Source organism: Mya arenaria, chromosome 4 (assembly GCF_026914265.1).
Source record: "Mya arenaria isolate MELC-2E11 chromosome 4, ASM2691426v1".
NCBI classification, from domain to species: Eukaryota; Metazoa; Mollusca; class Bivalvia; order Myida; family Myidae; genus Mya; species Mya arenaria.
This window is the reverse complement of record NC_069125.1, coordinates 8944865-8959640: the sequence shown is the minus strand read 5'-3', so window position 1 is coordinate 8959640 and position 14776 is coordinate 8944865. Positions and strand designations below refer to the sequence as shown.

Here is a 14776-nt window from a genome sequence, read left to right as displayed (position 1 = left end):
ACAACATCACTCTCTAGCTACTGCTGATTAATACAATTTTTGAGGCAGTCAATCTCAATCTAATTAAATCATATTCTTATAAACGTGTTGGCATTAGTTGGCATGCCGAGCTACTCAGTATATAATATTCGTGTGTTATATACATATAAAGCCCAATATATATAATATCATGGTCTGTGGTATAATCAACGCAGATAATTAAGGGACATAATAGTACGCAAGCAGCAGGAAGTATATAAATTAGACAATATGATACCTCATAAACATTAAAAGAAAACTAAATTACTTCTGAACTAAATAAAATAGCTTGAAACCATGGCTAGATTCCAAACTAAAAAGTCCTTGCTACAACTTTTTTTGCAAAGCTATAAATAGAAAGTCTGGAAATCCAGATCATTCGCAACATACATGGACGAGTGATATCTTTAGAACGACCTAGTACTTTAGTCAGATTGGGGGAGGTCTCAAACTATTTTACGTGCAAAATCAAGGCCAAACTAATTTTCAGTGTTCAATCCGTTATGTCAACATACAATAGACACATGAACTACAATTTTGTTGATCCTGTTGCTGTTTGTAACAACATTTGAAACATTATTCATAGGATTATCCTACATTGCCCAACCATTTTATATTTTTTAAGTTCAGCAATGGATTGCTCATTTAGTCACACCCGATACTGTCTGATACTCATATATTTATGCTTTATTCGTGCTCTGCGCTCTTTCCCGGCAAGTTTTGCTTTCGTGTATCAAGTTATTGCGCGGGCGCATCGGCGCCCGGCGCATATATTGATTGTTTTAGAAGTGTCCCTGGTGCAATGGGCTTGCGCATGCGGCGTTTTCATTGTTTTGATCGCGCATGCGCCGTTTTTTACCGTCCGCTCTCGGATAATTCCGAAGCAGTTCGCCATTAGACTGGTTCCTGTTCGATTTTGCAATAGAAGATTGGTAATCTTCTAATATGTGAAGCTTTGAAAATATAAGGCAAATTAAAACCAGAGATTTTTTTAAATAACTCTTTTAGAGAAAAAATATCATAAATGCACAGTTGTTGAGAAAACTTCTCTTTTTAATTTAAATATTTTTACATAAAAGAATAAACCACGAATGCGCAGAATGTATAATCTTAGAAAATCGGTGAACCAGTCTATTATCTGATTACATGACGTGTACGGGTCAGATGCAAGCGTCCAGTAGATTAGGGATATCGAGGTCAACACGCTGGCGGTTGGGGAAAGGTATTTTCATTTTTTTTTACGTAGTGAACTGAAAAACTATTGTTATTTTATATTTATCATTTTAAAAGCAGGTTTCGTGTCTTTCGATTTAAACAGTAGCACGGTTTTTTTGCGGTATTCCTACTTTCATTTTGGACAACATTTGAAGGCTTTTCCAAATTGCGTCATTAAAACCAGGAATGATAGCCGTCCAATGAAAACGCTTCTTGCATTTCAGATTTAGGCGAATGTGCGGTCAAGGTCAAAATTGCGAGAGGTTGAATCGAAGTGAAATACCGCAACAAAAACGTTCGATTTGGACATTAACGCGTCTAACTGAATCAGTCACAATGGTAGGGATGATATTTCAAGCCCTTCTTTGTAATGCATACGCAAAGTTTGCATGTCAGTCTGTATGTAACGAGTTTAAGGTGATTTGTTCGTAGTCATTACATTTTTGCATCGTTTTCATTATGCACCAGTTATTATTTTAGACAAATGCATCAGTCAATTAAAACCACGCCCCCCCCCCCGGTCAGGGGAATAGCGAGGACCCTGACCATAGGTCCAGCCAATCTTGGCTAAAATCACGTCCTGCGGGAATGAACAGATGGTTTAATCTGGCCAAATGCCCTGCACCCCAGGGGCCCTAGGTAAGGCCCATTCCCCGCTATAATTTAAGCGAGACACAACCATCCCATTCACCCGGCAATGCAGGGCCACCTGAAAGTTAAAAACATGGTCCATTTCCCCGGCTATCCCTGGTATACCCCCAAACCTTGGGGGTCGTGGTTACAATTGACTGGTGCATTAGTTTAAAATAATAAACATGTTTTACGGGATTCTGTCCAACCAAAATGGCCACCAACAAGAATGGGCCAGGACTGAGGAGTTCCAAGAAATGAGTATTCTTCAGCCCACAAATATCAGTGCTGCCCCGCTGCCCAAAACCAGGTTTGTTCTTTTTCTTAGTTTCCTGTTAACTTTATGGTTTCAGAACAATAGCCAGCATTCATATTAAAAATGAAATCCCAAACCTTCTGCATTTTGTGTTGTTATGTAACACAACTAAAGCTAGGCAAATATTTTGCTAAGTTTTTAACTGCAACTTTAAATAGCATTGCTTTTGGTATTAACATTCAACCTTTAATAAAACAAAAACATATGGATGTTTCAATGCATTTCCATAAATAATTGAATGTTTTTACAATTATTCACAATTTCATATAATGTTTAAAAAAAATTCACTCTACAAGCTTACATTATTTTACAATATAGTCTTTTTTTAGACATCATTTTGATTTTTATTTCGCACAAAATACATGACCTATAAACAAGCCTTCCTTAAATTTTTTTTACTTTTTCTAACAAAATTGCTTAACTCAATAGCTGAATAAAGGAATGAAATCATTACTTGTATATAAATACTTAATCTTAATTATTATTCTGCAATTTATGCATCAATGTTTGATTTGTATAACCTGATTCAGAATTGACATCAAATTGCAAATTACCTGTCAATTCACATTTCGAATAAAGCTTATGAAATCAACCTTGAAACCTAACAAATTCACCTCAGTTTAATGTTTAGAGTTATTTCATTTCTCATGTTTCATGTTATCAGGTCTTCAGTGCTACATTCACTTATCATGATAACTTAACAAACTCCTTTCATATCTTTTTAGAGTGTGGCAACAAGTAAATGGACCTTGACAAATTTCCTCTATGTTAGAGCCAGTCCCTTACACAAGTGGCCTACTTTTGCACAGCTGAGGTTGTTATCAAACGCAGCAGTAGGTATGAAATGCGGAAACTGTTCCAACTTGATCTTCAACAGTTGAGTTACTCCTCATCACAATACCTGAACTGAAAACAATCGGTGATGATCCTGCATTTTACTTCTACCTCACAGTGCTCTTCCCTATAAACGCTAGAGGAAAGTTTGAAAATGAAAAACTTGTCATTGCAAGTGTGAAAGGACCAATTGATTCTTAACGAAACAACCTGCCTCAATGCTTTAGCTGACACTACATCAAGTCAACACAAGGCAATTTGTTTTTCTCGCAACCTGACCGGTATGTTGAATCTGATCAAAATTGTACACAACCACTGGTCAAGAATATAGAAATACAAGTTGTATGATCAGTAACCTAAAATATTCTTGAATATTTGAACATAATAAAAAAGTATTCGTTAAAGTTATACATATTGTGTGTAGTGTAGGTAAGATCAATGTCAAGGTTATTTTGGCTAAAAAAAAGGAAAATGAGTCTTGATTCATAACATCGATGAAATAGCAAGCCTTAAGTATTTTCGATAAAGTGATACATATATTTTGTGGTGATGTCATAACCTTTTTTCACTGTTTTTGAAGAGAAAACACATGCTATAAATATATTATCACATTTGTGTTTTTTTAGCTCGACTATTTTAAGAATAAGGTGGGCTATACTATTGGCTCTGGTGTCGGTGTCTGGTTCAAGTTTTAGGGCAAGTTGGGATTTTCACTTATAAGTCCAATACCCTTCATTCAATTGACTTAATACCTCACACAGTTGTTCAGGGCCATCATATAATGGGAATAGATAACTCCTTTATACAAGTTATGGCCCCTGATTGACTATCAAACTTAGGTTAAAGTTTATTGATAACTTCTCTACCATTCGTTCATTTAACTTAATACTTGACCCATTTGTTCAGGACCATCACACAATGAGGTTACATAACTCTGTATTATCCTCAATACAAGTTATAGCCCCTGATTGACTTAGGTTAAAGGTTCAGGGCAGGTTAAAGGAACAAGTTGGGATTTTCACTAATAAGTCCAATACCCTTCATTCAATTGACTTACCGTAATACTTTACACAGATGTTCAGAGCCATCACATAATTAGGTAAGATAACTCCATATCATATTTTATTCACATAATGGCCCCTGATTGACTATGGAACTTAGGTTAAAATTTTAGGGCAGGTTGATATATTTATTGATAACTTCTATACCCTTCATTCACATTATCCTTAATACAAGTTATGGCCCCTGATTGACTTAGGTTAAAGTTTTAGGGCAAGTTAAAGTTTTAGGGCAAATTGGGATTTTAATAAAAAAAACTTCTATACCTTCATTTAATGCACTTAATACTTCGCAGAATTATTGACGACCATCTTACACTAAGGAACATAACTTCATGTTAACCCTAAATACAAATTATTGCACTTGAATGTCTTTTTTTCTTTTTAACTCTTCTTTTAATTTCTTCAGAAAGGCACATTTTTATATTCCTAACCACATTTTCATAAAGGGAAAACAAGATATTTGAATGACCTGTGTCATTGTTCGGGTGGGCTGGTGTTAGGGCAGCGTCAAAGTCACCTTATGTATCGAATAATTTTAGTTAGGTTTGACATACAGAGACCAAACTTGGTATATGCAAAGAGTTTATGGAGACCTTTTATGGGAATGCGTTTGAGGCCCCTATGATCAAGGTCAAGGTTACTATAAATAGAAAAAGGGTTGGTTTTGAATAACTTAAGTAAGGGTCTTCTTATTGGTACCAAATTTGGTATATAGGAAGAGTTTATAGAGACCTTTCCTGAGATTGTGTTTTTGGCCCCGAGAGTTATGGTCTAGGTCAAGGTCAATATAGAAATATGGTAAGTACTGAATAACTCAAGTAAGGATTGACATAGTGTGACCAAACTTGGTATATAGGACAAGTTCAAGCAGAGCTTTAATGGATGCTTTTTGGCCCCCTAGCGTCGTTGTCACTGTTACTAAAAATAGATTACTGTTTCAGTTAAGGCTGACATACTGTGACCAAACTTGATATATGTAGGAAGAGTTTATAGCGCGGACACGAGTATGTGTACTCTGACATTTAAATATCTCGTGTGACTTTGATCTTTGAGTTATGGACCCTGGTCAATGTCACTGCTCATCGTCTCAATGAGGATAACATTTGTACCAAGCAATATGGTAATCCATCAATGCATAAGTAAGTTATAGCACGGACACGAAATGTTACAGCCAGACGGACAGACAGACTGATGAAGTGTTTCTGTAATCCCCTCCCCACTCCGTGGCGGGGGATTTGAAATTTGATATTTATAAAATAGTGTACTTACATTTTTACCATTGTTCTGTTTTACCATTCTGTCAATATGTTAAGTGACAGTTGTGCCAATATCTTACAGTCACCATATATGACTTTACAGAATCGTAACATTATTTAATAACCTCATCATAATGATTACTTATCTTCCTATTGTTTTCTTAAATGTTCTGCAATTTCAATAATTATTTACAAAACATGTTCCTAAAATCAGAGACATTTGACAGTATTATAAGAATTCTCATTCAAGGTTTTGTCTATCTGAACACTGATGTTTGCATAATGCTCTGTAGATATCACTATGCTTTTGCTAAGTTTAATTCCCATTAATGTTTAAATTAATTTCTCATATGTACATATATTTAACAATGTTCTGTTTTTCAACATCTCAATTAAACAGTTACAAAATGTTAATTTACAAGAAATACTTGTATTTATATCACTATGTCATTTTGCCATGTCACCCTTCTTTACTACCTGTTATGCTTAAAGCTGCACTCTCACAGATTTACCATTTGAACAACTTTTTTTATTTTTTGTCTTGGAAAGCGCAAATTTTGTGTTAATATCCACAAACAAATGATTTGAGATTACTGACAAAAATTCAAATCACAGATTTTCATATTTCCATTTGAAAATTAATGTCTTATGGCTAAAGCTGTTATTACCAGTTTAAGAAAATTGCATAAAACATCAATTTTTGAACTTGCGTATAAAAATCTGCATTCTTTTTTTATCAGCTGTCTTATATAACTGGTTTCAATGGATTTTCGCAAAATATGGCTCGTTCTAAGTCAAAAAATGAAAAAGTTGTCAAACATTCAATCTGTGAGAGTGCAGCTTTAACTCTGATGAATATATCATTTAATGTCTCTTTTATAGGCACTGACTCTCCATTTACAAACATTAGAATTCATAATGCTTAAAAAAGTATGCCTGTTTCAACTTCTCAACTTACCCTGCTTTTTTGCATTACCCTTAACCATTCTATTGTGTGTTGTTGTTTTTCATTTTCGTGATTTATGACTTTTCAAACTTTAAAAAATAATGGCCTTTTGGCTATCAACCATATCAGCAATGCTTATACTGATGATATAAAACTCCAGGCATATCATTTATAGTTTTGGGTTTGACAACTTTCAACTTTTAAGTTAGTAAATCATTTAACAAATAAACCCATTTTCAACCCAATTCATTCCAACATAACAACTGAAACTGAGTCTTTTTAAGCCCCCCCCCCCCCCATGAAAAAGATATTTATCACCCTATTAATAGTTTCATTCAAATACTGTGCATTTGCATACTGGGTACATATTACTAGGTTTTCATGCATTTTCATTTATATTCTTTTCTTTCATACCTGTTCTATTTCGTTGCTTATGAAATAGTACCAGCATGTATTTTAGTATTGTATTAATTTGTCTGTATATGTCGCACTTAAACCAAATTATAACAAATATTCTTTCTATTGTTTATTACATTTCAGTACAACTCTACCATTCCCAGCATACATACTAACTCTGTATATTTTGTTATCATGCTTATTACTCTTTGTTGAATACAAAATGTATATAAAATGTCATATTGCTCATGTTCTTTCTTATTTGTATATATTTTCACATTTCAGTAATACTCAATGCAGTATTTATTCTTATATTTCGATGTCATATTTTAAAGAATTGAAAAGTTTTACAGGCAAAATAACATTAACACATTTCCACCAAACTTTGTACAAATGCTTCACTTTTCATGTATTAAAACATATTCCTCACTTCATTTCATTGTAACCTATAATTTTCAGCACTTTCTTCATAAATCTTTTGTGTCATTATATTTCCATACACATTAAGTGATCAACTTCCTAGTCATACCACTATCAACCTGCATCACATTCTGCTCATCATTCTTATATCTTATGCCTTAAAAGTGCATAATGCATGATGATTACATAATGTTTATTACCTGTAAGTGTCAGTATATGCTAAACTTCTTTCCTTTGTTTAAAACATCCTGCGTGCCTATAAATCATCTACGCCACAGAACAAGGAAAATGACATTAATAATGATGATCAGACTTCTTTCTTTCAGCTCATGCATAACCAACTTCTTTCAGTTTATGTTAAATGTATTTTTTTAATTGTGTTAAAATCTGTTACATAAGCAAACAGTTTTATGTGTTTTTCAGTTAGAATCAATGGCTTTGTAACACTTAATTATAACGGTCAACTTGTTTCGCGGATTATTAGCCAAAAGTAAACATTGTTTTAAGCATATGTCCTTAATTAGTTTTTTTGGATTAACGTTTGGTGCTACTCCTGTTTAAAGTCAACATTTCATCAAAGTACAAATTCTCAACGTTTCGAACTTTGCCCAGAATTTACCAAATCATGTTGGCATATTTAACATTTCAGCTATCATATCAGCCACTCCAAAAGAAAACCACCACTGTGGCCATGTTGTCTTTTATAAATGTGTGTATATTGATACAGTTCATGAATAAAGTTATTTGATACAATTATGATTTCTGTCATAGATATACCATCAGTTGTACAATTGTTATTGTGTTAAGTTTTATTTTCATTTCAAAACAACAGCCCAATTCTGTCATCTTTTAAGTAACTTCATTTCACTGACATCTACAATCAATGTTAGTCCTTACTTCATTTACTTCGTTCTTACCCTACATATAGACTTGCATAACCAATAGTTGGCCCGCGCTAACATCCAATTGCTGCATCTTGCAGCAACTTTTGTACTTGTAAACTTTAAGCGGTTTGATTAACAGAAAGCAAAGCAATCAACCAATTATACGAGGGGTGTCCCAAAGTACCGTAGACAAATGCGATTTCTCAAATTATTAACGTCCGATTGCTTAACAACTTTTTATGGGATACTAAATTATCAATTGTAAGTTAATGTGAACAGTGAGTTATTTAAAAAATATTTATTCGTAATTTATATTCATTATTCTGGTGTTTCTATGGCCGATTCATTTGACAAAATAAACTGGCATGAACATTATATCCACAAACACTGTTACCTCGTAATGAGTTATTGTTTGCACAAAGAAATGAACCATTATTGTTTTATAGTGTAAGGAGTATAATTCTGGAGTTATCGAGGGGATTTTTCTTACAAGAAAATATATGATAGACATAATAGGCACACCCCAGCAAGCAAGGCTAAATGGGTCCCATATGGGCTGAATCTGGGCAAAAAGCCCATATGGGGCCCATATAGGACCCATATGGTTGAGAATGCCCAGATGGTACCCATATAGCTGCTCATCTATATTAATTGGATACACAAAGGGAAATGAAGATCATTGTTATATAAAAATATGTAAACATCGATACTATGTGAAAAAAGTCCATTATTTCATGAATTGGCTTCACATCTTATGCCTTTTAATACTTTTAAAGCAACTTGTATTTATATTTATAGTAATTTGATTTTCAACAAGTGAATTACTGATGACTTTCATTTAGAAGTATTGTTTGTGCTACGATTTTGTATTTTGTTATATAATTTCGCGATAATATATAAATTATAAAGTAAAGGCATTCGGGATGGCAGATGCCAAAACAAAACTAAAAAAAAACAACGGCAAAATTAATGGTTCATGCAGCTGTGGGGAACCTATTTACATATATAGACCTCCAAAGAGACTTTAACATATTCTTTTCTCTTGAATGGATTCTAACAATCATTAATCTTTTATCCAATTTAAAAGTGCACCAAGGATCGAGGCTGTACGAGGATATGAGCCAGGGTGAACAGCCTGCCACTGCTGCTAATGGTGATGATGATGGCCCTGTTACAGCCAAGACCAACACCCCAAACATTCCAGCTACCCGTTCATTATTCGATGCTCGGCAGAGCAGAATCCAAGAAGGTAAATAAAAAAAATAATGGAATGTAAAATGGTTTTCATAATTGAACCTTGCATCTTTTTATTATTTTAAACATTAACAAACAGCCAATCACATTATTGGTTTAATGGTTTACTGTATATTACCTGAAGTGTCTTGTTTAAAAAAATTTTTTTGACAGAATGTTATTTGTTCCAGATCGGGACACCTGGATCTTTGTGATTTGTGAAACCAGCAGGCGCAATTGCGACAGCATACGCAGCTCCTGCTTCTCATCCTGGCGAGAGGTTAAGCACAAGATGCAGTTCCGAGTGAGTTGCCAGAGGGGATATCTTTCCCCCTCAAAACTGTGGTGGATTTGGCAGCCTTCAAAGAGCGAAAGTCACAAGCGCATGCTGCAACATCCGTTGTAAGTTTCCCAAACATAGTTGATTGATTTTTTTATGAGGTGTCTTTAAATTTAAAAATGCATAATTTGAGCTTTAAAATTACATTTTGAAATGACATTATTCATTTAAGTTTGTTTTTGAAACGTGATCTAATATTATCAATTTAAGGGCAGGCACACAAACTGAGCCAGTATAGGGGGCGCTGACAGTGCTTCAAATTTTAATATTTAATTGTACCACATTGAGTGTGATACTATGGTTCTGCTTGAAAGTTTTTGCTGTTTTGAATTTATATGTGGATTTACAGGCATTTTCATGCACAACTTTTTGTTCAAGGTAAAATACTTGGCAGAATATGGTGGGAGTGACACAGTGGACACTGTTTCCCCGGGTAATGAAGACGGTGTTGACAACAAATCTGGCCCGCCAATACTGGACAGACTCCACTTGATAAACATCTGTTTCAATAGGTGGTTTTGTTGTTGTATATATTAAGGTGTGCTAAATTAAACTACCTATGCTGTGCATATACATCAATGAATAAAAAAAAATATAACTGAGTATTAGTGTTAAAAAATGACAAACTTTTTAAGATACCTATCTAAATTTATCTGCCTAGCTAAAATTACCATATATAGTTGCCGATAAAATGCTGCTTATTTATTACTAAACATTTGATAATCACTTTGATGAAATAACTGTCTCAGATATTCATCTATCCACTAACACTATTTACAGGATGTCTACAATTGAACCCAGCAACACACTTTAGAACCGCAAGGAAATGGAGGGGGCCATATAGTAGTGGCTTTCCGAGTCTCGAGGTCGTGAGGTTGGCCGCAAAGACCGAGCAAGGGTCACCCCGATGCTTCCTGAGTAGAATGTTGACTTATTTACTATAAAAATTCGGATTTACGACTCAGAATTAAACCAACAAAAATTGTCAGAATATTTTTCAAATTGATTATGTACAATATGTATGCTTCTATTGTTTTATCATAAACACAACAATGTCATGTGACATGTTATGTAGTTTGTATGCAAAATGTATCACAATGTAATAATGAGATATCTCCAACTTTTTCCCTAAATTTTCATATCGTTAAGGGTTGCAAGAAGAGCATTTCTTATCTATATTTATAGGCAAATCCATGTTGCTTTTACTTTTTTGTATAAACATAAGACAAACTGTCTATGACAAGTAAGAGACCCATCAACAAGACAAATATGTTTAGTTCACATTTGGATGATTGTTCTAAAGAAGACTTTTAATAAGGGAAACCTGTTGGCATTGAATAATTACCATAATATCTCGGAATGATGTCGGTTTTTGTTTTACTATAATATTTTCTTATCCTGGGAACACCATTTTAAACTTTGATACACTCACAATAAACTTATTTTAAGATGAAGTAAGAAATTTGGCTGAATGAAATAAGCTACTTAAGGGTGTTACGCTTAAGAACTTTCGAGAAATTGGGGCCAGCTGACTAATTATATCAACCCCATTTATTTCCCTGGTGTTAACAGTGATCCCAGATTTGTACATGGTAGATACATGTTTTTAACCTATGGATTGAGTGTGTATATATTAATTAATCCTTCTTGATGTGTATTATGTAAATATTTGTTATAACTTATATACTGTTGCTCTACTTTTGTTTCATATGTATTTTGTAATGTAACTCAACAAACATGGAGGAAATAAGGATATATATATATGTTTTAACATTTAGTCATGTCAGTTCACTAGTCAGTATTACAAGGTGCATTAATTGTGTCAATAGCTCTGGTTTTTGTTTAATTGTTTTCTTTTTTTTAAATTCTTTTTTATTTTACATGTATGATTTTTGTGATTGAATCCTATGTGCCAATTAACTTAAAACTGTTATTTCATTTCTGGTTTGAAACACTGCTTTATGTCTAAGCAATATTGTTATACTTGAATGTGTAGATGCACTCCATGCTCTGTTTATTAGACTTGTGCGTCTTTCGTTAAAGCATTTGGAGCTCCTCGGCCATTTTTATCGAAAACAACCACAGATGTATGCCGGTACATCCGTTGAAGTAGTTTGTAAATTTCTTAATTATATCTTTAATTAAATGTAGGGTTTTAGAATTGTATTTATTGATCTAAGTTTAAATTGATTGCCAGTGAAGTGTATTATTGCAAACATGATTAAGATTCCCAAGAGTTAAGTCATAAAGTTTAACTGCTAAAAAATTTACTACGTGATCTACTTGCAGCGGATTTAAACATACCGCATTTTGAGTATGTAAACCGTCCAAATACATCAGAGGTTGTTTTTGATAAAATGGCCGAGGAGCTCCGAATGTCGTTAAAGCCTTTAAAAAGTGTGTTTTTTACATGTAATTTTTGACACGCTTTTTCAGTTTGACAGCTTTAACTGACAGATACAATCAATAAAACAAAGTTTTCACTTATTATTAAGTTATTAATCAAATTACCATATAAATGTACTAGATCTTTTTAGCTTGGTATTGTCAAACAAAACTGAAAAAAAATGTGTCATAATTTCAGTCACATTTTTCTTGTGTGCCACTTTTATATTGCCAGTATTACGCAAAATCTTAACATTGTCAGTATGTAATTTTTGTTGACTTTTTTAGTGTACATCTTGTTTTACATTTCTAATGTTTTCATGTTAATAAACTTAATACGATTATTGCTATCTTTGTTGTGTAATTAAATATTATGTTGACATTATGTCATTTGTACTTCTCAACATAGCTGTTTGTCTAGATAACCAGTGAAAGGATAGTAATGCAATAGGTGAACACTCAAGATCAAATATTTTAGGTAATTGGAATCAATATATTATAACATGTAATAACAAAAGTAACGGTTTACCCCAATTTAATATCTTAGGTAGGGCATATAGAGCCCACAAATACCATGTGAGACCCATATGGTCCCATATCAAGCCCTGTTCAAAAACTTATGTGGGGCCCATATGGGTCCTAAATCGAGCCCAGTTCAAAAACCCATGTGGGTCCTAAATCGAGCCCAGTTCCAAAACCCATGTGGGGCCCATATGGGTCCCACATACAGCCCATATGGGTTGCCCTTATGGGACCCACATGGAGCCCTGTTGCAAAACCCATGTGGGGCCCAGATGGGTAGCCCACATGGGACCCATATGGTTACCCATGTGGGACCCATATGGGTCCCATATTTTTTGCTGGCTGGGACGTAGTATAGTACTTTAGTTTTGTGGGTTATAATGATTATAAAATGAATAATTAAGTAATTGTCTTTACAATGTTTAGCTTTTCGCATAAATATTGGCTGACAGCGCCGCCGCCGGCCGCCGCCGGCCGTCACCGACGACAGCAGTTATATCATATGTCGATCTTTTGAAAGACACAACGACTTACAATTGTTATTTCGCCTAAATGTATATCAGAACTGTTGAGATAACCCCTGAATAACACAGGTATGGAAGGAATCAATGACGTTATCGCAAACAACGCCTCTAACCTGACTCGGATTGTCGCTGAAAAGAAAATCCAGATATACAGCGCGGACATGTAAGTTATTGAATTATGAGTTATACTATTTTGATAATGATTTATATTTTTCATATAATGATAACCACTGACTTTATCATAAGACTTTGGGTAGATACTGCATAAAGTGAAGTTGATCTTTTCAACAGGCACCACTATATGTATGATTATTAACAATTACAGGATATATCGGTTAAAACTGATACAACTCAAATTGTGGTTTTTCACGAGAAAAATTTAGAAACAAGCTTGTAAGTAACTTTGTCAATGCTGTCCTTGAAATTGTAAATGGTGTTTTATTGCCTGGATTGTTGTTCGATTATAATGGTAAATTTGGCAAAATAATGCAAGTTTTGACGGTTCAAGCACGTAAAGCTATGTTTAGTGTCATGACTAAAGATTAGAAACTGAGTTTACCTGTTTTATACGATTGTAGTTTTTTTGATAGTATGATGAGTCCTATATCATTGAACGTTATCTGGGTCATGAACATATTGATGTTTTATCTCAATTTCAACTACAAATTTACAATTTTCTATCAAAATTCAAATAAAATCTAGTCCCACCACTTCGGCGATGGGTGTTTTTGAAGCCCGTCCTATAAAAGTAAGACCTAGTCTTGAACGGTAACTTTCTGGGGTAAACTTTTCAATGGTAAACAAGACAGCATCAGTTTATTTTTGTAAGGAACTATGAATAATTTACATAATAAATGTATTTAACTCCATTTGTGAATGGGTAAGAAAATTCTCAATATTCTCGTTGTGTACTGGATAATGCAACATATACCTAATTTCAACTATTTTAAGAATATATAAACTTGATTATAATCTTATAATCACTATTAAGAACTGGTTGAATTGAAATAAGAACATATTAATAATGCAAAACACCAAGTTATTGTTATTTTGAATACTTAGATGTCTTAATTCTAATTTGCAAATAGAAATGGGTCTTGAAATGTGTGTTAGTTTCACTTCTGTTCTTAATTGTCTTCAGTTTATAAATGAAACCTAATAACCTTTGTCGTTATCCAAACGTAGCAACTTTAATGTGTAGTACTGATAAAACTATGGTTTAATAATAAAATTTTGTTTATCTGGGCCGGTAAGTACCTGACTTGCAAGGAGGGGGTGCCAGGTTTGATCCCCGGACTGGCCGTATAATTTTCTGATTCTGTGTCATTTGGCACCAAGCGTTGGACCATGACAACCCTGTTCGGCAGCACATACGCTCTCAAGTTTTTAATATTATATGCCGTAGCACTGGCTTCCTGAACTTTGAGGACAATTTCAAGTCTGCGGTTGGGGGGTGTCGATATCACCGAACTGACTCGCACAGTTCGGAGATAATGCGAGTAACCGAAAGGGGAGGGGTTGCTCTGATGGTAGAGCACCTGACATGCAGACAGGGGTACCCGGGTTCAATCCCCGGATCAGTCTGGCCGCATGCATTTCTGATTATAAGCAACACGTACATCGATCGATGTAGTTTGTGTACTCTCTGATTAAGGATAACACAATTTCAAGACAATAACAATATATAATATTAGTGTGTCGTCTTTTAAAATGCTGAACAATCTTAAGAGTACAAAAATGAATGTTGCCTAACTGAATGACTTTGACATTTGTACGAAGGTTGTGTCAATTTTCCT

At 34.1% G+C, this 14776-nt stretch overlaps 2 protein-coding genes and 1 long non-coding RNA gene across 3 annotated transcripts in view; all 3 read left to right on the top strand.

Annotated features, from left to right (window-relative positions):
- Window positions 1–2076: 2076 nt before the first annotated feature.
- On the top strand, window positions 2077–7845 carry LOC128229918 (uncharacterized). The gene is made up of 2 exons (XR_008260144.1): window positions 2077–2173; window positions 2905–7845. It is a non-coding gene; the product is annotated as an uncharacterized LOC128229918 (long non-coding RNA).
- Window positions 7846–8943: 1098 nt separating this feature from the next.
- On the top strand, window positions 8944–10378 carry LOC128229917 (uncharacterized). The gene is made up of 4 exons (XM_052941822.1): window positions 8944–9225; window positions 9401–9611; window positions 9928–10061; window positions 10330–10378. Exons 1-3 carry the CDS (start codon window positions 8946–8948, stop codon window positions 9929–9931), a joined length of 495 nt encoding a protein of 164 aa, XP_052797782.1. The 5' UTR covers window positions 8944–8945; the 3' UTR covers window positions 9932–10061; window positions 10330–10378.
- Window positions 10379–13044: 2666 nt separating this feature from the next.
- LOC128232620 (uncharacterized) overlaps window positions 13045–14776 on the top strand; it is a 28705-nt gene continuing 26973 nt past the window's right edge. Inside the window, exon 1 of the mRNA XM_052946283.1 lies at window positions 13045–13143. The gene's annotated coding sequence lies outside the window, so the exon portion shown is untranslated. The remainder of the gene's footprint in view (window positions 13144–14776) is intronic.

What these genes read in the sequence shown, in the direction of transcription:
- LOC128229917 (XM_052941822.1), top strand. Translation starts at nt 8,946, where the DNA reads ATGGTTCATGCAGCTGTGGGGAACCTATTTACATATATAGACCTCCAA. An exon ending in GCAGAGCAGAATCCAAGAAG is followed by an intron (nt 9,226 to 9,400) that starts GTAAATAAAAAA and finishes TATTTGTTCCAG; the next exon opens with ATCGGGACACCTGGATCTTT.